Source organism: Melozone crissalis, unplaced genomic scaffold (assembly GCF_028551555.1).
Source record: "Melozone crissalis strain CALT ecotype California unplaced genomic scaffold, PUWL_Pcris_2 ptg000029l_1, whole genome shotgun sequence".
NCBI lineage: Eukaryota > Metazoa > Chordata > Aves > Passeriformes > Passerellidae > Melozone > Melozone crissalis.
In genome coordinates, this window is record NW_026535807.1 from 21,564,827 (window position 1) to 21,590,252 (window position 25,426).

Genomic DNA, 25,426 nt, shown 5'->3' on the forward strand with positions numbered 1-25,426 from the left:
CTGTAAGTGTGAAATAAGGCACAGTTCTGGTGGTGTAATGCCCTAGAACTAATTAAAATCTGAATGTAATGGATTGCAGAATTTTGGACAAACTAGCAAACTGGGTGCACACATCAGTTCGTTACAAATAAAGCTGCTACTTTACAAATTATCTGCATTAGAGACTTCCCTGGTTTTGCTGCTACCTCTGATTAAAAGAAAGCTGGTAACTCAGTGTTCCAGCAGAAATCTCAGTTGCTGTCAGGAGTTCTGCATGGTGAGGGGCCCTCCCTGCCATCCCTGACCCCGGTGCCAGCAGGGACTGTGTGGGTGCAGCCTCTCCAAGGCTCTTGTTTGATGGAGAGCTGCCCAGGAGCCCTCTGGAATGATTCTGTGCTCAAATTTATGAATTTAAATAGGGCAGTGTGGTGAATTTCCAGCCTAGAGATGCATCCTGATGATTATTACAGATGGGCTCAGAAGCTCACTGTGAGCTCGGCTGGGAGGAGCTGCTAATAAATGAGAAATGGGAACAGTGGAATAGCCCAGAAGATACAAACTGTAATAACCAAAATAACAAAACGTGGTGCGGGTTACAGAGGCTGGATTCCAAAGATCCCTGGGCAGGGCAAATGCAGACAGGTATAGAGATACATGTGCAATCACAAAGGTGAGCTCAGAACCTGACCTTACATGAACTAGGCATGGAGCCAGCTGGAAACAAGAACTGGAAACTTGACCAAATACAGGATAGTCCTGTTAGCATACTGCTAATCCCCATGACCCCACTCCTCCCACCGTGGCCTGGGCAGGTGCCCTTCCCCTCAGTGCCCTGCCTGCCATGGCTTGTGGCCAAAGCCCCCTGCAAATGCATCTGAAGCAGAAGTCCCAGTTGGACGAGGTTCCACAATTACATGAACAGGGATTTGGGTTGTAAAAGTAATTGAAGATGTGAACAATAGGAAAAAACCGGGATATGTTGGCTGAGAAAGTGGCGGAGCTTGGAATATTTGAAGAAAAACACAGTTCTGAGGGTTAATCAGACTTTTTGATGCTTCTTGTCACAGATGGTGAGAGGGATTTGTTAGATGCTGATGAGCTATTTAGTTATGTTGCAAGTCTTGTAAATCAGCCTGTATTGAAAACTCTCATCTTCCTCCAAGGATGTTTGAATGAGATTGGAAATGATGTGTGTGAGGGGAGAAGCAACTAATTTGTTGGTATTGGATTCTGGATGAGAGGCCGTGGGGAATATGAAAATGGGAGCTGATTGAGAAAAGAAAAAAATCAACATTGGGAAAGAGCAAAAGGTAGACAGCAGGAGCAGACTGAGAGGGCAGGTGGAGATGAAAATAGCAATTGCTTTAATTGAAGGGATGAGCAGAATTTCTGGCTGGTTCTTGTTTTGCTTTAAATGGCTTGGTGTGACTCATGGAATAGCAGAACATCAGAATGGGGGGTTTAAATGTCATGGTTTGATCAGAATCAAAGTGTGCTTACACTGAAATGCAGAATATACTGGGAGAACCCCATTGCAAGTCCAGTTACCATTTTCACTTTGAAGGTAAGGCTCTGCTTTTCCCAGGTTTGACTCAACTGCCCCTGAGAAGAGCATGGAAGGAGAAGCTGGTGGTATTTCTGCTGTCCAGTTTCTAACCCTGCCATTGATGGACCTTTTTGTGTCTCTTTACAAACACTGGTTTTAAGCAAACTGTACTGATGCTGATGCCCTCTCTGGCTCTGCAGATGTGGACGAGTGCCAGACTGGGGTGCACCGGTGTGGAGAGGGGCAGCTGTGCCACAACCTGCCTGGGGGCTATCGCTGTGACTGCAGGACGGGCTATCAGTACGACGCCTTCAGCCGCAGCTGCATCGGTATGTGGGGCATGGAGGGCAGGCAGAGGCCCCTGCCTGGGCCTGGGCCCGAGGCACTGATCAGCACCCCTGCAGCATGAGCTGTGCAGTGCTCAGCACCATTGCAGCATGAGCTGTGTAGTGATCAGCACCTCTGCAGCATGAGCTGTGCAGTGCTCAGCACCACTGCAGCCTGAGTTGTGCCGTGATCAGCAACCATTGCAGCATGAGCTGTGCAGTGCTCAGCACCTCTGCAGCATGAGCTGTGCATTGCTCAGCACCTCTGCAGCATGAGCTGTGCAGTGCTCAGCACCCCTGCAGCATGAGCTGTGTAGTGATCAGCACCTCTGCAGCATGAGCTGTGCATTGCTCAGCACCTCTGCAGCATGAGCTGTGCAGTGCTCAGCACCCCTGCAGCATGAGCTGTGCAGTGCTCAGCACCTCTGCAGCATGAGCTTTGCAGTGCTCAGCACCACTGCAGCATGAGCTGTGCATTGCTCAGCACCACTGCAGCTGAGCTTTGCAGTGCTCAGCACCCCTGCAGCATGAGCTGTGCAGTGCTCAGCACCACTGCAGTCCAAGTTGTGCCGTGCTCAGCACCATTGCAGTATGAGCTGTGCATTGCTCAGCACCACTGCAGCTGAGCTATGCAGTGCTCAGCACCCCTGCAGCATGAGCTGTGCAGTGCTCAGCATCATTGCAGTCTGAGTTGTGCCATGCTCAGCACCTCTGCAGTCCAAGTTGTGCAGTGCTCAGCACCCCTGCAGCCTGAGTTGTGCAGTGCTCAGCACCCCTGCAGCATGAGCTGTGCAGTGCTCAGCACCCCTGCAGTCTGACTAGTGCAGTGCTCAGCACCACTGCAGTCTGAGTTCTGCCCTGCTCAGCACCACTGCAGCCTGAGATGTGCAGTGCTCAGCACCATTGCAGTCTGAGGTATGCAGTGCTCAGCACCACTGCAGTCCATGTTGTGCAGTGCTGAGCAGCACTGCAGCCCGGGTTGTGCCGTGCAGTGCCTCAGAAGAGGGTGCCATCTCCTCCAGGGCTGGGCTGTGCAGCACATGCAGGGCTCTGTCGCTCCCAGCTGGGATTTGGGACCAGGTGCCCTTGGCTTGCCTTAACTGCAGGTTGCCACTTGAACCATCTGCAGAGTCCTTCCCTGTGGGTTGTGCTTCTGCTGCTGTGGCAGTTTGTCTGTCTGAAGGTTCCAGACTGTCCTCCCAAGAGCCATGACACAGCACTTTGTCTTTAGTCCCCCCTGTGCAGCAATCAGAGCTCGGAGTCTCACAGCCTCCAACCCGAGCTTGCGGCACTTCACGCTCTGCAAACCCATCTCTGACACTTTAAAAAATCCCCTCCTGCACCTCGTTTGCTCGTGTCCCTCAGCTGATTGTGGGTTTGCTCTTGTTGCTGCAGACATCAACGAGTGCTGGAACTACCCCGGGCGGCTGTGCCAGCACACGTGTGAGAACACGCCCGGCTCCTACCACTGCTCCTGCTCCTCTGGCTTCCGCCTCTCCTACGACGGCAAGCACTGTGAAGGTACCGCTGCTCCTCCATGGGGAATGAGCTGCTGGGGGACTGGGAGGAGGCCTTGAGGTGAAATGCAAAGGCAGTGACCTTTGTGTGCTCAGATTTGCAGACAGTCACAGAATCACAGAATAATGAGGTTGGAAGACACCTCTCAGATCATCGCGTTCCAACCTGTGCCCTAACACCTCAGCTATAGCACCAAGGGCCATGTCCAGTGTTTATTTAAACACATCCAGAGATGGTGATTCCACCACCTCCTTGGGAAGAGCATTCCAGTGCTTTATTCTTTTGGTGAAAATTTTCTTCCTAATATCCAAGCTGTACCTTCCCTGATGTAGCTGGAGCCTGTGTCCTCTGGTTCTGTCAGTGCTGCCCTGTGGAAGAGACCAGCCCCACCTGTCTACAGCCTCCCTTCAGGAAGTTGTAGAGAGCAATAAGGTCACCTCTAAGCCTCCTCTTCTCCAGGCTAAACAGTCTCAGCTCCTTCAAACGTTCCTCAAACACTGGAGTTGTCAGATGAGTGTCAGCAAGTTTCTCCTTTTTCTTTCTTTCCCCATGTACTCTTTGCTTTCCTTTCAGATGACAGGAGAGCAGAACAAAGTTAAAACAGGAAACCATTCAAATTTTGATCAAGATGAAACTTGGTAGTGACAAAACTTACATAAAACGACTTTGGATTGAATGGAAAATTTGTGAGTTCTCCATGATTTTTTTTAGGGCAACAGTTACATATTTTAGTGAACTGAAACCTGTGAAGTCTGAAACAAATGTCTGCATGTGTGTGTGTTTCCATTGGCATATGGAGAAATGAAATTCAGGTGCAACAGATATGCTCCAGCTTCTTGGCATTCTGCCTAGGGAGCAGAAAAAATAGGGACAAATTAGTCCTTCCTTAGTCACTGTGACTGCAAGGTAAAGGTTTTCAGGGGCAGGAAAGGGTGGAAGACGCTGTTCTGAAGCACTGTGACCATCTCTGTGTGTTTGTTTTTGGATGCAGATGTGAATGAATGTGATAACAGTCCCTGCAGCCAGGAGTGTGCCAATGTGTATGGCTCCTACCAGTGCTACTGCAGGCAAGGCTTCCAGCTGGCAGAGGATGGGCATTCCTGCAAAGGTAAGGTGCTGCCTCACCAGGTCAGGGGCGTGTGTTTATTCTCTGTAGCAGGAACTCTCTGACCCTCAGCAGCCCCTGATGCTGCAGGTGGTGCCTGAGGATGGTTGTGAGCTACAGCTGCCACAGAGGCTGCAGAAGGTCCCTCAGCTGCTGCACAGGGCAGTTCAGTGGGTGGAGCACACCTGTGGGACGGCACAGCCTGGGAGGTTGTTGTAAGGGTTTCATGGGGCCAGAGCTGATTTAAGAAATCAGGTGGGAAGATACTCCTGTATTGCATCAATGAACACCTCACTGCTGAGTGAAGGCTTGCTCTGGCTGCTGCTCGTAGTGAATGAGGAGCAGAGTGTCAGAATGGAGAGGAAGGGTTTTACCTCTTCAGCTGAAGTTACCAGCACTGACACACTGGAGGGTCTCTGTTTAAGGAATGGTGAAGAAGCCAACACCCTTCCTAGCACAGGGAAGCCTGGTGAAAAATGCATTGCTGAAAGGGGAGTGAGGCCCTGGCACAAGTTGACCAGAGAGATTTCCCATCCCTGGAGTGTTCAAAGCCAGGTTCAGCCTGGTCTTGTGGAAGGTGTCCCTGCCCATGGCAAGGAGGGGAATGAGCTTTGAGCTCCCTTCCAGCCTAAACCAGTCTGTGATTCCATGATTCTCTCAATTACAGAGGCACCAGAGAGAGACAGTGCTTCAAACTCAGACTTGCCCCCCCTCATTATTCCTTCCCGTGAGTGGGTACTGCTTGCAGCCAGTATTTCTGGAAGCAGGCTGGTGTTCAGCGTTTCAGAAAGCACCAAAGCAATGCCAGACCTCCATGGTTATGCTCAGATTTAGCAATATATTGTAAATGTGTCAGGTGAGAGTTTCCTGGTGTCTTGCAGCCTGCCTTTGCAGATGTGTGTTTTGTTTTGTTTTTTGGTGTGTTCTGTCTGTTTTGTGTGCTGGGGCTGTGACTGTGTTCTTTGCACAGACATTGACGAGTGCGCGCAGAGCGCCGGCATCCTCTGCACCTTCCGCTGCGTCAACGTGCCCGGCAGCTACCAGTGCGCCTGTCCTGAGCAGGGCTACACCATGGCAGCCAACGGCAGGACCTGCAGAGGTAACAGCACTCACAGCCTGCAGTGAGCTCAGCCCTTACAGCTGCTCAGTCAAACCCCCATGTTTTGGATCAGTCGCTGTTCCAAAGTCAGTCTTCGACAAAGTTGCCAAATATTGGTATCTGCAAAGTCAGTTTTCCTGTGCTAGAGGAAAGTGCTGTGGCAACTGAGCTGTCAGCGTGAGCTAATTGCTTCAGTGAATTCCCCATGAGCCCACTTCATCCCCCAAACTGAGGCACTTGATGGCTCACGTGAGCTGTGTGTGCACCTTGGAACAGCACTCAATGATCAGGGGTATTAGAGGTGCCAGATGGAGAAATCTGTGGCTGCTTTATGAGTTACAGTTTTCTCCTCCAGAAAACTGGGAGATTAAATGTTGGTGCTGTAATTGAAACTTGGCCATCCAACAGTGTCACCTAAGCTTAATCGTGCTGGCATTAATAAATGTTAGTGAAATGACAAGTACCCTCCCCTCACACACCCCTTTCCTCAGAATTGTGGAGATGTCTCCTGGGAGTCGGGTGGTTTTCATCTGGTGTGCAGCTGTGTGGTTCTGAGCTGAGCCCCCCTTTGCAAACGATGCACTGCCTGTGTAACCTGATGGAGGATCTGATTACCTTTAGTCCTCTGCACATTCCTACAGCCCTTACACCAACTGCCAGGCATTTCCTGCCCTGGCTCTTTCAGGAACCCTTCATGTAATGAAGAATTTGGTTATGTATCTCCTGTGCTTGAATTCTGACTGCTAACGGCAGTGAATTTTCTCTGTGTAAATCCTGAGCAGCATGAGCATACTTAATCCCGACTGTGGAGCAGTGAAGCAGATGAAATGGCAATTAAAATCCTTTAGAAACATTTTAAAATATTTTCAAATGTGTTTTTAAGTATGATTGCAGTAATATCCACGTGCACTTAAATTCTTACATAAAGTTCACCTTTAGAAAACTGCAGCTCCCCTGGATATACCTCATTTTGGAGCTCTGCAGGTCTGTAGGCACAGGTTTGGGCAGATACTGAGGTGTGTCTGAATACGTGGTCAAAGGAAGGCTGGGGTGATGTTGGCTCTGTTGTTGGCTCCTCGTGCAGGGAGATGATGTTGGTTCCCCCCCAGCTAAAGATCTGGCTCCAGTTGCTCATCATCTGACCAGTTCTGAAGAGTTACTGGTGGAATGTTCCTTGTACCCTATTTTCAAAAGATGAGTTGTATCTCATGGCCCAACATATGGATCTTTTTTGCAGAAACTGCCTGTGGTGTTTTGCAGCGCAGCCAGAGTGGTACAGAGAGTGCTTTCATGACAATGATTGCAATATGGAAGAAATTTTCTTTTCACCTACGGGCACTGCTGAGAACCAGCAAGGGATTTACTTGACTTTGATTCCCTCCTATTTCCTATTGTATACTTTTCTTTGCAAGACTTTTAAACCAGCCGGTTCAGTGTGTGAGATCAGTTCTCATCCCAGGGGAATGGAGGGAGTGGAAGGCTGTGATTTCCCTCTAAGAGTCTCTGCTCTGTGAGAATTGGCAGAGCTGCAGGGCCCTACACAGTCCACATGCCTTGTCTGTTGGAATTTATTTCATTTTAAAGCCTCTGTGCATTGTCTAGACGTTTGGGAGTACACAGTGTGACTGCCAGGGCTCTGCCAATGCTTCCTGCTCAGGCTGGATCCTTGTCTCTGCATCTGGCTTCCAGCATTTTCAGGCCCATTGCTTGGGCTTGTGGCTGTGTGTTATTTAGGTAGCCACATTATTCTTTGGAGCTTTTAAGTGCTCTTTATTATGTTTTCTGTAATTACATCTCATTATGGGGAGATACTTTTATTTAGGTTTTCTGAACTCTGTGCCTTGTTCTGAAGGGTTGTTCTGAGTTCCCATGTTCCACATCTCCTGGATCCTGTAGGACAGCAGTGACCACTTTGCCTTTGCTTGCTTTAACTCCAGATTTATTTTAGTTGCTCTGCTTTAATCCAGAGCTACCTTCATGCCCAGATGCATTCCTCTGGCACAGCCCAGCTTTCTCCAGTCTCAAAAAGTCAGTGAGAAGGTCCTGTTGTCTTTTAGCATGGCTCAATTATATCCTGGTGGGGTTTGTTTATTCCTGAAAAATACTAGGAACTAATTCTTACTTTTGAACTTAGAACATCTTTTTCTTGCGTTTCTTCTTAGATATCGATGAGTGTGCAATAGGAAGCCACAACTGTTCATCTGCAGAGACTTGCTACAACATCCAGGGCAGCTTCCGCTGCCTGTCCTTCGAGTGCCCTTCCAACTACAGGAAGGTGTCTGACATGTGAGTATGGCCCTGGGGCAGCACCAGAGCCAGCCCAGTGCCTCTGCTGTTCTGTGGTGCTTCCTTTGTGGGTGGCTGTGGGTGCTCAGAGCTCTGAGAAGCTGCTTTGGTATACCTGGAGCTCATAAACCTTCCCCATGCAGAGTTTGTGTCTGGTTATCCTTCATTCTCTCAAGCCCTGGAGCCCCTGTTTGCCCTGAGCTGCTGCTGGAACAGCAGAGACCAGAGCCTGCAGCTCTCCTTGCAGCTCTAAAATGGCTCTGTTTATAATTAATTTTTAAAGCACAATCTTCTGTGCTGTTTGTATCAGAGCGGGAGCAGCCAGGCTGCTCAGTGCTCCACTTTGACAGGGGGTTTGGGGCTCCCTGCTTAATACTCACATTGCAGTTCCTCAGGGAGTGTTGAAAGGGAGCAGGAAACTGAGCTTGCCGAGCCACAGGATTCTGGGAATGGCACATCCCCAGCCCCTCAGCAGCTGGGGCTCAGGAGCCCCAAAACCTCCCTGCCCATTTTCTGTCTCGGTGGCTGCCAGTGCTTTGGGAACCAGTATTTACTTGCTTATGGCTTAAAACATACTTTTCCTGCCTTACAGAACTGAGCAGCTTTGGCAGTTGAGGAGTTTGTTTCCCAAGGTGTTTTAGGTACCTTTTCAAGGGGTCTCATTGTTATTTTCTTGGAGCAGTGCCCCAGCCCTGCTGGTGATGAGTCCCTGGCTCCCCAGCCCAGCTCTGTGCCATTCAGCCTGGCTTGGCTGTTCCTGTGGAGCTTCCCCTCGCTCTCCCCAGGCTGTGATCTGTGCTGCTCTCAGCTGCACACCCAGAGGTGTCCTGGGCACTGGCAGGGCAGAACAAGCAGCTGTGATCACACACTGAGGTTTGGGAATGCCGTTTGTCCTGGTGGGACTACCTACAACAGAGGCCAGACAAAATTAAGAGAATAAAAAGCTGTTATCTTTATTGAAGGGCCTTCAGGTACATTTAGGGCAGAAAAAAACCTCCCAGGGGCTACACCCAAAATATGTAGTCACAGGTTTTTATACTTTTATAAGTTTGGTCCATTTGCATATTGGGGGTTAATCTTCCAATTACAGCTTTAGGTAATGAAGTCATTTACCCCAAGTTTGCTCCCCCAAAACTCACTTTTGTTTCCATCTCTGGGGGCCTGAGGCAGTGAGGTGTCCTTGACTGCCAGGCCCAGAGAGGAATTGTTGTGTCTGCCCAAAATGGGAAAGCTGCAGCTGACAATCTGTATGGAGTTTAGAGTTAGACTCTAAAGAATTGCAGGATTACAAATGTATGGAAAATATAAAAGCTGAAATCCTAAGGTATTGGAATTAAATACCAATATAGCTGGATGGAACATGCCTGGGCTCATCTGACCCTTGCTGCTTGACCAAGGGTGGCAGCTTTGGTGGTTTCACCCCAGAGACACCTTTGGCTAGGGGGATGTGTGGTGGTTTCACCTCAGAGACACCTTTGGCTGGCTGGATGCTGCAGCTGGGTGCTTGGGAGAAGTCCAGGCATGCAGGAGCTCAGGTTTACCTCTGGTGGAAAGGCTTTAGGTGATGGTGAAGGAAAAGGAGTCGGTTCTGCTGGAGGGTTTCCATCCAGAGCTTTATTCCTGGCCCACAGGCCTCTGAATGCAGCAACAGCTCCAACAGAATGACGAACCGTGTGGTTGCTGTGTCTTTTAAGCCCAGAGAGAGGGGAGGGAAGGGGTAGGGATCCCACCAACCAGGTAAGGGGGGGAAGTCTCAAGGGACAAATGACACCTGGTGGCCCAATGTCCCCAGGGCTGAGAGGCATCTTTTGAACTCTGCCAATCACACGACGCCCTTTCTGGAATGCCAAGGTTGACAGACAGCACTCAGCAGAGAGCAAAGGAGGAGAAGGGAGAGGTTGTTGGCACACCTGGGGAACCAACCGGGATGACTGAGATAGGCCATTACATCACACTGCAACATCAAGGCACCAATCAGTCCAATCCTTGGCAGTGCCCCCAGGATTTTATGTTTTTCCCTGCTGTTCCCTGGCCCCTGAAGGTGCCTCTCTGCTCTTTCCCCAGGAGGTGTGAGCGCATCAACTGCTTCAACTACCTGGAGTGCCAGAACACGCCGGTGCGCATCACCTACTACCAGCTCAACTTCCAGACCAACATCGTGGTGCCCGCGCACATCTTCCGCATCGGGCCCTCGCCCGCCTACGCCGGGGACAGCATCGCGCTCACCATCACCCGGGGCAACGAGGAGGGATTCTTCAGCACGCGCCGCCTCAACGCCTACACCGGCATCGTCTACCTGCAGCGCCAGGTCAAGGAGCCCAAGGACTTCCTGCTGGACGTGGAAATGAAACTCTGGCGCCAGGGAACCTACACCACTTTTCTTGCCAAAATCTACATTTTCATCACAGCTCATGCCTACTGAAGCCTTTGCTGACGTTGGATTTTATTGGTGCTATGCTCTTTAACTGTTCTACCAAAGCTTAATACCATTGAACTGGCATTTCATGTATCTAGCCTTTATATTATTTGTCTTTCATTGCTTTAAACTTTCTTATTGGTTGTGTAAATTAAGTTAATTTTTATCTTTTTATGTTCTGTTTTCCTATGCAATTCTGTACATTATCATCTGCCAGCGAACAAAGGAAGGGTTAGAAAGGCAGTACAGACCTTGTGATAAATGCTGGAACCTTTTCTTAGCAATTATTTTTAGGTGTAGTCACTTCTGCAGGGTATTGCACTAGAGAGGGAAGGTGTTCATGTGGGAGTACTGGGAAAAAAAACATGGAATGATTTCTCTTTCTGACACAAAGTTCTGGTTTGGCTGGGCCAGCAGCCTCACTGGGGTGTCTCTGCTGAGGTGCTGAGTCCAAGGCCATCCACGGACATTGATGGGGACCCCACCTCCTGCTCCCAGGTTATTTTCCTCCTTCCAACTTTCATAATATGTTGCCTTAAAATATATATAAATAAAAGGAAACTCCACCAGTGAAAAAGCCTATGGATGAATCTTGCTTTAGTAGGAATGCTCATGTGCTGAATATTTGCAAGACCATGGCCTTGCCAGAATGTTACACTTTAAGGTAGAAGCTCACGTTGCCATTTTTAGTAGTTGTCTTTGAAAATGTTGGTGTTCATTTGGTCCTCACTCTATGATATGTAAGTGCAGATTTGAAGCTTTGTAATTCTTAAAGGAATGTCCAAATGGAAATAATGAAATAATAATTACTGCTCCTTGTTTAAAAGCTTGGGCATGTCCCTGAGCAATAACTTGCAGTTTTAAATAGACAAAAAAGGGATTTGCTTCTCTGCTTCAGGAAAATGCCTCCAGTGGTGTTGCCAAATGAAAAATGCCAGTGAAATTGGTGGGTTGTATTTTGCCATTTAGAAAAGAGCACAACCAAAGAGCTCGATTTCCTCTGGTTCTTCAGGGAACTGGATGAAGTCCAAAGTTAGAGGCCTGATCTGGCAAAGCATAATATAATTGAATTATTTATTAGAACTTAGCAATGAATATCAGAACTTCTTTTTGGCTGTTTTTTTTTTTTCTGTCTCCAAAAAGCTCCAGTGTTGCAATTTTCTGAGCTTGCTTTGTTTCAGCTGTAATTATTCTGCAAAATGTTTTGAAGGAAAAACATAGCTACAAGATATGGATGTTTATTTCTCTTCAGTTTAATAATCCTAGAATCCCAGGTTGGATGGGACCTCAAGGGTCCAACCTTTCTTGACAAAACAAAATCCTGTTCTTTTCTACAGTTGATCTTATTTTGATGGATGTGTACACAAAAAGAAATGGAGATATTAAATCTAACATGTTTTTATGCCAGATTCAACAATTTTATTATGTTGTAAAAATTGTATCAAAAAATCTTGTAAGCATCACCTATATGGTGAGAGGTATTCACTGTATCCCCAGGCCAGTCTCTACCACTTCAAGTCACTCCTTTAATTTGGACGTCCTTAAAATGAAGGGCAAATCTTTCTGTATCTGAGACCATAAAACCCCATTAGCAGGGAAAATTTATTTACGCTCCCCAGCTGTAAAATAAGGCCTATCTGTGAGCTTGTCTACATCAAACTTCTCTTTGTTTTTTTCCTGTAAAAACCATTTAGTAAAAGATCTTCCATCCATCTTTTGTTTTCCATAGTTAACAGTTTTGTAACCGTGTAACAGGGAAGTGCCAGCTGAGAAACGCAGCCTTGTGCAATTTGTCATTCCAGTTAATTCCTGTCTTACAGCTCCAGGCCTTCCAGATCCATCCTGCACACGTTCAGGGGTGACACGTTTCTCCAGGCCCCACAGGGGCACGTCAGGAGTCACCAAAACCCAGAGTTTTCCATCAGCATTAGGATTTGATTGAACACAAATGATACCCAGGCCTCGACTGTGCTTCTTGTCAGAGAACAAATGGACAAGTCATTTGTTACTGGGAGACCTTTTGCTGACTAAAACCAGCCACAGTCAATCATATTAAGGATCTGGCAGCTCTTAGCACCAGCTCTTCATTTTCTGGACAGGTAATTGATGAAGAAAGTTTTAGAGAAGGCTTTGCATACTATTAAAGGAAAATGCTCTGCTAGGAAGAAGGGTATCTTCATCTGTAGTTGGGAAAGGTCAGAAAGGGTTGCTCAGTGCAGCTGGTCAAAACATGGGCAAGGATTTCAGGAGATAACTTCACATTCTTCTGCTTCCAGATGAAGCAGAGGAGGGTTTAACGTTTTCCCAGCCCACAGAGTTCTCGCTGTCAGCTCAGGGGGGAGCAGGAGCAGCCAGCACTGCGCCCTCAGCTCTGCCCTGGGGCAGTGCCTGTGCCTGGGCTTGAGCAGCCTCAGCCCCACATGCAGGGGCATGTGCTTTCACTGGTGTCAGGGGCCTTCAACCGGAATTTTGGTCTCCTTCACCTGGTCCAGCTCCCAAAGGCCCAGTCCCCATCTCCAGGAATGCTCTTTCCCTTTATTTGGCTGGGTAACCTGTTTGTGTGTCTGTGCACAGGAGGTCTCAGTGGAAAGAGTTCAGGCTTGGGCTCTATTTCTTTTTCTTTTCTTTTGAGTAGGTTTCATTTACTCCCTTTGCTCTTTTGTGGCTCCCCCACCCCTTGCCTGGTTGAGGTGAATTAAGAGCAGCTACACGAGAGCTGTGCAAGCTGATAAACTCATGAGGAAGACAACAGCTGCAAACCTCATAAAGAGTTACAGCTGACTTGGGGCATCTGTTCTGTATGTGTGAAAACTCAGATTATTGGTGTGTTCCCCAGGATGGAGATGGCCTTGCTGTGACCTGCCGGAGCAAGGCCTGCTCTGCTCTGCTCAGCTTTACTTGCCCCTGCCTCGATAAAATCTGACCTCTCTGCACTCTGCTGTTGTATTCCTTGGGAGATCCAGTGATCCCAGAGACTGAGCAAGGTCAAATGAGCTGTTGGAAAGAAGAAGAAATGTTCCTCTGTGTGTTTGCTGGAAATTTGAGTGGGTCTATTCCAGAAAGAAGCATCAGGTTTTACTTGGACTGGAATGTATGTAACAGAGTTGAAATAGCAGAACACGGGTGAGAAGGATGTTTTTACCTCGTATTTTAAATTGCTCCCTTTGTGGAGCAGGGAGGAAGTGGTTTACAATGTCTTTGTGTGTAAATACAAGTCTGTGGGTCACTGCAGGTGCTGGCAGCCTGTGCCAGCATTCCTGTGTGAGCCTGGGGCAGGGACAGGCCTTGGATGGCTCAGCCTGGGCCTCGCTCCTTCTCCTCACTCTGGGGGACCAGAGCAGGGCAGGGAGCTCTTAATGGGCCCAAAGTTTTATATTTCTTCCAAGATATCCCAAACAGACTTTAATTCTCTGTTATTTCTCTGTACCAGTTATTCAGTCAGTTATATCAATTAAATCAGATTCAGGAGAGGAATAAATTTCAGAAGATTTTATAGCAGAAAGTTGTAATAAGGGCCATTCTGCAAAATCTCCTCAACATCAGAGCATGAGAGCCTCTTGTCCCAGTGCCTCTGTCAGCTGAGGGCATCGTGGAGAGTGAGGGCAGGGCTGAGCCCTCTCCAGCCCTGTTCCCTTGGGCAGCCCCTGGCACACATCTGGCCATGGAGAAACACACACATTGTCCTTTGTGTTCCTCTGTGTCCTTCTGCAGACCTGCCTCACACCTAGGGAGATAGTTTTCCCATTCATTTGCCTTTTTCTGCCCTTGTCTTTCCATCGCTCCCACCCATGCCAGGGGGAAGAGAAAGTTTCAGCTGTGGAGAATTAGGATTGTGGAATAAAAATAGATTTTGAGGTCAAATAAAAAGTGTCTTCACACTTCCAGTGTTCTCTGCATTACAGAGACATTCATTTTGAAGTGGCTACTGAAGAGCAGGATTTAATTATATCTGGTTTCAATGATGTGAAGCTGAAGTCACAAACTCGAGCCTTTTGTCTTCTAAAGCACAGTTCTTTCTCTTGCACGTTCTCTTCCCATAAGCTGAGGCTCCTGTTAGTTTGGGGTTAAAAATGACAACATCTGCAGTGAATTTTCCCTTTTTAGCAGGGGCTGGAGAGGAAGAGGATGCCATTGTGACCGGAGGGGTGGGAGCAGAGCCTTTGTACATCAGTGAGTTCTTGTGTGGCAGCCAAGGATTGTGTTCAGTGCATCAGTGCACAGCAGGATGTGTGGAACGTGGGATGGTGCAGTGTGGTGGGATGGAGGGGCCGAGCTGGTGATGCTGGGGCTGGGCTGCAGCAGAAGGGTCTCTGGTCTCACTGCCCCGTGGGACACAAAGCCCAGGCTCACTCTGGGTGAAGAATTGGTCTCAGGTGAGATGCCCTGTGCTTACAGGTGACCCAGGGTCCGGTTAGTGAGCCCAGAATGTGTGGGAAGGGAAATGAAATGAGTTCTGTGCAAGGTTCATGAGATTTGGTTCATTGCTAACAGTCTGTAACTCAAGCACTCAACCTCCCGAGGAAATGCTGAGTTTCTGAAGAGAAACACTGACTATGGAAAGGGCTATCTGAAGGAGTCAGAGCTTCTCCCAACAGAACAAGTGTGGAATGCTGTCCTTTCTGGGGAAGGGTGGGGGGGACAGATGTAAAATCTAATTTTATTCAGGAATAATAGTCCAGTGTGCAGAGCACTAAACTCTCCTCTGTGCCATTCCTGGAAAGGAGTTGTGAAACATATTAGCAGCACCAGTTGATCCAATGTAAGGAAAATGCATCCAAAAAGGAGACATGAATGCCCTGAGGGAATGGGAGGGAGGAGATGCCTTTCTCCCTGTCAATGAGGGCCCCTGACAGCAGCACAGACTGCACTGGGCTCCGCTCCAGGGAGGGATTTTGGCTGACTCTGATTGCAGAGTTACTGGTTACAGATGCACCATAGAAGGGGACAGATCCTCCCCAGCACTGACAGCCAGGAGGAACATGTATGTGGAATACTTCCAGAATGGGAAAAAAGCTGATAATCTTTGATGAAGGACCCCTGAGGTGGAACACTGCCATTGCTGGAGGCTGAGTGAACCATGGAACATGGAGGCTGAACAAATCCCTCTGGGGTTGGTTCCCTTCTCCCAAGGATTTCCCACAGCAGAGGTGGTGCTGGTGGCTGAGGCTCAGTTTGTTCTCAGGTGCCACAAACCTGCAGCTGTGCTGGGCTGGGCTGGGTGGCACCAGCACCTCCTGCTAACTGCAGGAGCTCTGCAAACGAACAAGAACCCCAACCTCAATCACCTTGAAAATAATGCTTGCTGAGGAAAAGACTTAATATTCTCGAGAAAGAGTTTTCCACAGGTTCCAAGCAGCTGTTGATGCAGAGCTCCATTGAAGTGGATGGGCTGGGTGAAGGCACAGCTTTAATCATAACTTAATTTTCCCCTGGGGACAGGAACAGGCACACAAATGACATGTGCTGCTATCGTTGCCTGAATCACATCTGGAAGATGCTGACATAAATAATGATGAAGGCCATTTAAAAACGTGATTACTCCATGTAAGTACCTGAATTTTCTCTCAAAAACATATGTTTGCACTAGTGAATGAAGTGCTCAGAGGAGGGTGAAGGCCAGGCCTGCAGTGTGGGAGGACACCAAAGCCAAGAGACAGAGTCAGAGCTGCCAGAACGCAATGTGAGGCTCCCCAGCCTTCAGCCAGCCTTGACCCCTGCGTGGAGGGGGTGCTGGAGCAGTTTGGGTGATGGTGGTTGGACGTGAGGAGGTTTTCCTTGTTTTTACAGCTTTGGGTGGAGAGGGAGGCTGTGGGTGTTCGCAGCTCTGCCATGGGTGTGCTGACCATATCATCTGCACCTCACCTGGGTAGTCCAAGTCCCTTGGCAGGTGGTGCAGAGCTGGTTTTCCATGAAGTGTGACCTTCTCAGGACTCTGAAAGCTCTCACCATCCTCACTTCCCAGCCTCCCCACCCCTGGAAATCCAGGAGCTCTCAGTTTATTTGGTAACTTTGGTACCTTTAACCCCCAACAATCTCCACCTCTTTCTCTCAGGAATTCCATTTGCAGCCCGCCCTTTCTGCAGCTGCTTCCTCTGGGTTCTCCCGCTTTTACCTCACTGCCAGATCTTTGTTTCATCACTTCTCTCTCCTTTAAAAGAGCACAGCTCAGAAAGAGAAACATCCACCCTTCTTGATGCCTGAGAGCCTGCACCAGCATGAGGAGTTCACTGCCTGCTGAGCCTCTGAGCTGCCAGGCCAGATCCTGAGCAATGATACTATTGTAAACTACACCATGGCTTCAAACTGCAGCCTTGCAGGTTTGGAAGGCAGCTGCTCTGTACCTTTGGGATTCCAGGGTGTGTTGTTGAATGAGTGCCCTGGGAAATCATTAATAAAGGATGATTTGTATTTCCACAAATTCCACTCTTTGTTTTTATTTTTTAAGGCATTATGTTCTGTTCTTTCTTGGAGAGTTTTTGTAGAAATGTAGAGTTTAATGTTAAATATTTTCTCCCACGTGTTCATTTTTGAGAGGGTGTTGGGATTTTCAGTTTATGTCCTTCAGCATCATCTCCCCCCAGGGAACAGTCTGGGGCAGGGGCACTGCTCTGGTGGTGCTGGCCCAGCCACAGCTGGTGCTGGAGTGGCTCAGTTTTCAGTTATTGCAGAGCTGCTTGGGTTTGTTCTGGTGTGTTTGGTGGTGCTGTAGCTGACTGGAACAGTGGCAGTGGAGATGTTCATAGAAATACCCAAAAACCAGAGAAATGGCAGAAGGATTTGTTCTCTCTCATGTGCTGGCCCTGGAAGACTTTGAAGAACAGGCTTCAAGAGCAGTTTTTCCCTGCACACACCATTTCCCCAAACCTGTCAGTGATGTATTTATCCCTCCCCCATGACAATAGCTCAGTTATTTTGTAGGTTGTTGTACTCCCCTGTCCAGGCAGGATGAGCCATTTCCAAATGCACATCCCAGTGTTTCATCATCTCTGCTGTACGTTGCAGCCATATCTGCGCAATCAATAATGCAGAGATTTGCAGGCTCGTTTTCTTTCAATGCTAATCTAATTAGTTAATAAAATAATAGTTTCTCCCCTACCTCCTCCTCCTTGTTTCCCCCTCGTTTCTCATCTTAGCCACTGAAGAAATATTTCCTCTGTTCTCACAAAAGGAATGCATTTACACTTGCCACAGCAGTTCAAAGATACCAAGAATATATTTTCCTTATGCTGGTAATTGCTTTCCTTGGTCATTAGTTGATCAAAGTGGAGGAAATAGAGCGGGGACAGTCAGACTAAATAATGGATTTGGAGTAGAACTGGGACTGGAGCTTTCTTGGGGTTTTTATTGTTTTCAAAGTGCAGAGTTATTCAGTCTGTGCACAGGGGTGCCTCCCTGGTATATGGGGAGTAACTATGGAGTTACTGGGGTAGTTCCTCCATGGTGTAAATCAGGCACCAGCTGCTCCACGTTGTTCCTCCAGACTCTGAAGGAGCTCATAGCTCCAACACAGGTTTTTCTCACAAGCAAACTGAGCAAGCTGAGGAAAGCCTTTTGTTTTTCACCTGTCCAGCAAAATATGCAGGTGGTGAGAAAAAAAATTGGAAAACTGGGGATTTGGTGCTTGAGTTTTTTGCTTGATATTTTGTTTGGAATTTTTTTAGAAAGGTAAAAGTTAAGATTGTTCTTCCATGCTTTCTGGCACTGTTCTTGTGTGGAAAGCTTGTGTGGAACGTGAAAATGAAACTTTGGATTAGCATAAACATTTTAAGGTCTTTCATCAAGTCTGTTGCACTTACTGTCAATGTATTTCATCATTGTGGCTCTTTAATGAGGTTTGGCTGGTTCTGGTGAGACAGACAGTCAGAAGTTCACTTTTGCTTCATTTGAGTTTTTTGTGGGTGTTTTTCCCCCCGCCTGTGTCCGGCCTCGTGAGCTTTGGTGGATTTGCTTGGAGACAAACCAGTTTCTAGACTTCTCCTTATTTGGAACCAGTGCCCTTATCAGTGCTGCCAAGAATATCCCAGGCTGAGTGGCAAGGGGCCAGGAGCTTGCTGCAATCACTCAGAGGGCTGGAATTCCCAGGAAAAGTGGGGTTGGCATGGTCACTGCCACGGGAGGGAAGGTGTTGGATAGGCTGGATGTGTCTCATGAACACCATCTTCACAGAAACACTGGTGTCTTTGGTAATCCTCCCTTTATAACTGGATGCTGAGGTCAAAGATAACTTATTTTAAACAAAACTTGGGTTTTCTTGCAGTAAAACTCTCCTGGCTTACTCAGTGGCATTTAATCATCTCAAGATCCATAATACACATAAATACTCTGAGAAATATGGAAGGTGGGTGCTCTAATTTGCTTTTTATTCCTCAGAATAATTTACTGGAATATACTCAATGAGCATTTTTATGAGCTTCCTGGGGAAATTGCTACTGTCCTGCATTCTTGTAATGAAGGATGATCTTGGAAACAACAAACAACTCCTTGACTTGGAACAAAAGGAGAAAAGTGTCTAAAATTGTCAGTATGTGTTTATTGGAAGAGAAGGAGGCATTTAGTAGTCTTAATGATTCAAGATAGCTCAGTGTTTTACTTTGAGTACAGAGGAAGTTTGTTTTGAAGACCTGACTCAATTTCAGTTGGGTTCAGTATGTCTGTGAGCTGCTTTTGCATGTATGAACAATATTCCCCATGGATATCCTGGGAAAGCACAGGGCAAAATCACATCTGATGTTACTTCTGACATCAACAAACTCATAACAGGGATGAAAGTAATGCAGTATTTCTACTTCAGAAAGGGGAAAAGCAGAAACACCTGGGAAAAGGTTAGATGATCTTGGATTTCCTTGGTGTGTGGAAGGATGGCAGGGGCAGACAAATTGCTCCCTGGGATTGTTCACCTGATCATTGTTAGTTTGCCAGAGAGGACCACCATAAATATTGGAACCACACACAAAGGGAAACAAAGTGGGGGGAAGGGGAAAATGGAGGGGAGGGTCACAGATGGAAAAATTAAGACATGCTTTTAAATGCAATTGGTAAAAGCAGCAACTGAATGGGCTTCAGTGATCCCAGCCCTGCTGTCAGCTAATGCTGGCAGGCATAATAAATGTTTAAAACTGGCCATGGGCACGTTATCCAGACACAGCCAGGAGCAATGCACACGCACAGCAGGGGCAGTGCACACCCACAGCAATGCACACCCACAGCAGGGGCAGTGCACACCCACAGCAATGCACACCCACAGCAATGCACACCCACAGCAATGCACACCCACAGCAGGGGCAATGCACACCCACAGCAATGCACACCCACAGCAATGCACACCCACAGCAGGGGCAGTGCACACCCACAGCAATGCACACGCACAGCAGGGGCAATGCACACCCACAGCAATGCACACCCACAGCAGTGCACACCCACAGCAATGCACACGCACAGCAGGGGCAGTGCACACCCACAGCAATGCACACCCACAGCAATGCACACCCACAGCAGGGGCAGTGCACACCCACAGCAACGCACACCCACAGCAGTGCACACCCACAGCAGTGCACACCCACAGCAATGCACACCCACAGCAATGCACACCCACAGCAGGGGCAGTGCACACCCACAGCAATGCACACCCACAGCAGGGGCAATGCACACCCACAGCAATGCACACCCACAGCAGTGCACACCCACAGCAATGCACACCCACAGCAATGCACACCCACAGCAACGCACACCCACAGCAGTGCACACCCACAGCAATGCACACCCACAGCAGTGCACACCCACAGCAATGCACACCCACAGCAATGCACACCCACAGCAGGGGCAATGCGTACCCACAGCAATGCACACCCACAGCAGTGCACACCCACAGCAATGCACACCCACAGCAATGCACACCCACAGCAGGGGCAGTGCACACCCACAGCAATGCACACCCACAGCAGTGCACACCCACAGCAATGCACACCCACAGCAATGCACACCCACAGCAGGGACAATGCACACCCACAGCAATGCACACCCACAGCAAGGCTGAGCCGTCCCTCACACACGCAGAGCCCCAAATGGGACACTGTGACAGACGAGGCCTCAGAGGCCTCCCCAGGAAGGGTTGAAAAGCTCCATTTTAGGAGCTCCCTGCCTGGAATCACATCCCACTGTCTGTAAGTGCCATGGACCAGGGGGTGCAGCTCAGGTTCGGGCTCTTGGTGGGATGAGTCCTGGACTCAGGTGAAGTCCTGGCAATGTGGCATGAGAGCAGCTCAAAGATGGAGCCAAGCAGAACTCACCCTGGCTGGAGGCTGGCAGGAACAGAAGAGAGGGAGGGATATTTTTGTGTTTCTGGGTGCAGGGCTCTGCCGGGGGAGCAGGCTGGCTCCGGTGCTGTGGAACAGGCTGGCATGATGCTGAGGAAGGAGCCAGCAGAGTGGGTGGATGGTGCTGGTGCTACGTGTGTGAGCCTGGCTGGCACATGGCTGTGAGCACACAGGGACAAGGAGACAAAGCTGGGCTGCCCCACCTGTGCCTGGCAGGGGGCCTGGGGTCACCCCTGGGAATGCAGTGTTTGTCTGGGACCTGTCCCCTGTGTTTGGGTGGTGGCCATGCTGGCACAGAGGCCAGCCCAGAACTGGAAACTGATCCCTGTTCCTCCTTTCCATGGATGCTGAGGTCTCCAGGCACCGCCTGAGCAGTGTGTAAATGGATTTCTGGGGGTGTAAATTGTACCTGTGCTCACTGTAAGGCCACCTTGTCCTGGGAGAAAGCTGCAAAATGGTTTGGGGATAAAAGGTGCCTTGTTGGCTGTCGCAATGGGGGAGACAGAGAGACAGCACAGCACTCATGGTTTGTGCAGCAGAGACTTTGTTGGTTTGCACAGCTCTCACACACCCTATTCAAAATGCTCCACGTTCAAACCTGGTTGGCTATGACTGGTTACCCCCCAGCTCACTGACCAACAGCTGCCTGCCTGCATTCTCATCAGGGGCTGGCTCTGCAAACCCCTCCTCCTCTTATGGCACACACAGTCCAGCTGTACGCTCTCACAGCTCCCCCTTTTCTGTTTTTAAATATAAAAGCCGTGTTTATTATCTCTCTGCGGAGCCCCTTTGCAGAAAGGACAACAAACACAGTACAAGGAGAATAAATTCTTCACTAAACTGACAAACCTAATCTTTCTAGCTTTTGGTGTGTCCCATCAATTTTTTACTATCGTGTCCAGGAGCTATCAAAGGTGCAATGTTGCTGGCTGGCATGCTGCAGGCTAATTACTTAAAACTTACAACTTGAATGTTACAAACAAACAAACCAACTTAAAAACTATCAGAGGTAACATTTAAAACTGTCAGAGGGAGCATTTCTTTTTGCTGGTAATGTTCTTAAAGCGTCTGACTCTTGAGGTCCAGGTGAAGTCACAGGCGAGTTGTCATTCCAAAGGTCTGGGGTTTCCATCCAGCTGGTGCAGAGGGTTGTTACCATTGGATACCAGCGTCTGTGGGAATACACACACACCCTGCCCCAAGTGACAAGGTCCCATACCAGTACCTTCAGTTTAGGTAACTGGGCATCACTAGAGTACTGGAATGACAAAAAATTATTTAAGATGATAGGGTTTATTTAAATGAGCAGACTCTCAATTTCTCTCAGTTGTCTTACTTCTTTTTTGGCACTGTCTTCTTTGCCTTGGCCACTTTGGGTTTGACTGCCTTAGGCTTGGCTGCTTTGGCCTTCACCACCTTCGCCTTAGCTGGGCTCTTCGCTGCCTCCTTGGCGTGGCCTGCCTGTGTGCCTCCCTTGAGACTCTTGGCTGCTTTCTTGGCTCCTGTGGCTGCTGGCTTCTTTGCCTTCTTGGTTCTCTTCTTGACTATCACCACTTTCTTGGGCTTCTTGGCAGGGCCGGTGGGCTTCTTGGCTGCTGGCTTCTTGCGCTTGGCAGCTGTCTTTTTCTTTGTTGCCTTTTCTTTTGTCTCACCCGGCTTCTTGTTCAGCTTGAAAGAGCCAGAGGCTCCGATGCCCTTGGTCTGCACCCGGGCACCATTGCTGGTGAGGCTCTTGGGCCCCAGCTTGATGTGGCTCTTGTTCTTCTCCTCATCACGGCCACCAGCAGGCAGTGCCTTCCTGAGCGTGGCCAGGGAGAGCTCCTTGCGCTCCTTGGGGGCAGACACAGCCCTGGTGAACAGCTTGGTGATGCTGGGCCCTGCGGCCTTGCGGGCCTTGGAGCTGCTCGCCGCCATCTTCGGCTTCCTGGGGGCGGCCCTGGCGCGGGGGGCAGTGAGCGCCGTGTCCAGCATGGTGCTGGCCTTCATCCGTGACCCAGGGACACAACACTGCAGCTGCTGCCCCTGCTCTCCTCAGGCACTGCCTCCTGTGGCCAAACCTTCCTCCTTCTATGACGTGTACAGTGCAGCTCTGCGCTGTCACAGCTGCCCAAAAGGCCTCCAGCCCTCCCTCCCTTCTGCCCGCAGGAAAAACGTGTTGGAAATTCCCTGGCAGGGCTGGTTTGGCTTTGGCCCTGCCTGGCCCTGCTTTGTCCAAAGGACAGTGGGATGGGCACCTCCTTGGGAAAGGAGCAAGGCTTAATTCCATGAGCTGGTGGGGATGTGTTGTGACTGGGCAAATCAGCTAAACTCTACCTTTCTTCTGTCGCCTTGGTTTTTTAAGTTTTTCTAAGCCTTCTGATGTTTCCATTCTTGTAACGAACTTTCTCACACACTTTATGTAAATAACTTATTGTTTTGCATTCTTTTATGGAGGAGGAGAAATTTGATGGACTGTTGGTTTGTTCAGTGTCATTGGAGAGGTGGCACTGTCATCCTCCAATCCACTGTCACTTTTGGAAATCTATAAATGGTGGAGTCAGAAATTAAACTTCCCTCTTTTTTACCTTGACTTCCCTCTTTTTTACCTTGGAGAGCTGCGTGTCCATGTCATTTTATTTCGTGTCCTATAGCAACATCCTTCCCTCTTAAAAATGGGGATTATGCCATCCCTTATCCACACTACAGGAACACAAAAGCCTGATTGTTTTTCTGTACGCTTCTAATAAAAATAAATGCTACCTAAGAATCTACAATATGAGTTTAGGGTATTTCCTGTTTGCTTTATTTTTTTCTTATTTCTTTTTAGAAAGAACTCAAACTAATTTTGCTACACCCACCAACTCTTTTTTCCTTAACTCTTTTTTCTTCCAAGTAAAAGATTTTTCTTAAGGATTACAGACTAATTTTACTGTACACATATTGCACTGAAACAACTGGTAACTTTTTCTTGTGCCTACTCAGAGAGCTGGCACCTATAAATAGTATTTCACATGGCAGGCACATAATACCCATGCTCTGTGGTCTCTGCCAACAGTTTGAGGTATGGAAATGAGGTTAATATTAATCTAAAAGACATATTTTATTTGGAAACCCTCCTCAGCCTTTTCCCACGTTGCTGTGGGAGAGGTGGGAAGCAGAGATGGACAGCACTTTCATCCTTGGGAACAGATGGAAGGTGCAGAGCAGACCTCTTCAAGAAGAGCTGACATTTTAAGCACCATCGAGTCTGCAGGGAGAGATAATATCGTTCCTGAGACATAATGATATACTTGGAAGAGCAGACAAGCTTTACAGCATGCAAACTGAAAAAGCATTTTGAGCCTGAATGCTTATTTCTTTTTATCATTCTATCCCTATGTGCAATAAAGATGTTATCTCCTCCTTCAAATGTTGTCTTGCTTGTGTCCCAAGATATTCATGTCCAAAATTATATCAGATTTGACTTTCCAACTTGCTTTCCCACCCTTGATATTGATGTCTGCATCTTCCCACCTTCAAGGCAATGCTGCATGTCCTGGCCATGTGACACAGGATAAAGAGAGCAAGGGTTTATTTTTTATTTGCTGTCTTCATTGCTTTTACTGATGAATGTTTATTTACCCATCAAGTCAGAATAAGGAGTCATTTGCACTGGATCCTAATTTCAATTATGGATATCTTAAGTACTTGAGTAATAATGTCATTGTTTGTTATTAAGTTTTAAGTAACAGACATGAGTAAATAATAAGACAATATAAATATAAATCTACTTAATTATCTGAGCCTTAAATGCCAGGCAATAATACCTAATCTAAAAAAAGAAACCCATGTGAATTCCTAACATCAGAGAGACCTCAGAAAGAATCTGTCTCTTATTAAATTTAAGTGGGTCAAATCCTGCAGCTCCTCGGTGCAGGGGAGAGGTTTGCTCAAGGATTTTAATGGACTGCACCATGATAAATGATGACAGAGGGGGTGATAAATGCAATGTGTTGCTCATTAGGACAGGCAGAGATGGGCTGGTAAATGATGGGTACAGATCTAATGATTTATTTGCAGAAGTACTGAGAAATATTCAAGCCCTAACTTAAGCTGTACATTGGCATGATCCTGAGTGAGTTTCTGCAAAACTTGAGTGTCAGGGAGTTGAATCTTACATTATTTGTCTCCTATATAAGCAGAAGTAATAACAATAAGGACTAAAAATGTGTATCCTAACAGATTGATTGAAATTACAACTTTAGGGATTTTCTCAATCAAAAACTGGCAGGAAGAATTTAGTGCTGGCTGGAAAACTTAAGTTTTCCATTAATTTCTGAAGAGCTCATCTTTGGGTGAAGCATTAATAGGGAGAAAAGTGGAAAACTGACGAAAGCCTTCAGTGTTTCCTGGGTTTCAGCGCTTTGAGTTGGTCCTGTGGCACCTCTGGGCCCGGCCTGTTGTGCTGTGCAGCTCGGAGGAGCTTCCCTGGATCACCAGGACCCCACAGCACCATCCCTGCCCCGGAGTTTCCTCCCTCCCTGTTGGAAATGGCAGGAATAACAACCCATTAAAACACTGCCTGGGCTCCTGCAGCAGCACAGGGAAAGAAGAGCTCACTTGGGAAGCCACCACATTCCTGCCTTGTGTGAGCCCTTGGAGGGGTGATGGTGCAGCAGGGCGTTCTCAGGCTCTTCCAGGAAAAACCTGGATTTGATAACTGGGAAGGAACAGACAGCAGCCACAGCTGGGAGGGACCTGGGGCAGGATGAGAGGGAAGGAAGGAGCAGGGGAGGGACCAACCTGCCCAAGGGAAGGAGTCTTCAGGGCAAAGATGACAGTCAAGGTCAGGCTGTCAGAGGAAACCACAACCTGCTCTA

The 25,426-nt window shown here is 48.1% G+C and overlaps 2 protein-coding genes across 2 annotated transcripts in view; one reads left to right on the forward strand and one right to left on the reverse strand.

The window, feature by feature from the left end:
• FBLN2 (fibulin 2) overlaps window positions 1–10,834 on the forward strand; it is a 94,144-nt gene extending 83,310 nt beyond the window's left edge. The window contains exons 13-18 of the mRNA XM_054280914.1: window positions 1,726–1,854; window positions 3,247–3,372; window positions 4,361–4,477; window positions 5,445–5,573; window positions 7,736–7,859; window positions 9,924–10,834. Coding sequence (XP_054136889.1) covers window positions 1,726–1,854; window positions 3,247–3,372; window positions 4,361–4,477; window positions 5,445–5,573; window positions 7,736–7,859; window positions 9,924–10,281 — 983 coding nt within the window. The 3' untranslated portion in view covers window positions 10,282–10,834. The remainder of the gene's footprint in view (window positions 1–1,725; window positions 1,855–3,246; window positions 3,373–4,360; window positions 4,478–5,444; window positions 5,574–7,735; window positions 7,860–9,923) is intronic.
• An 11,086-nt stretch (window positions 10,835–21,920) lies between these two features.
• On the reverse strand, window positions 21,921–22,574 carry LOC128939637 (histone H1-like). Its single transcript, XM_054280732.1, has one exon. It carries the CDS (start codon window positions 22,572–22,574, stop codon window positions 21,921–21,923), a length of 654 nt encoding a protein of 217 aa, XP_054136707.1.
• Between the last annotated feature and the right edge of the window lie 2,852 nt (window positions 22,575–25,426).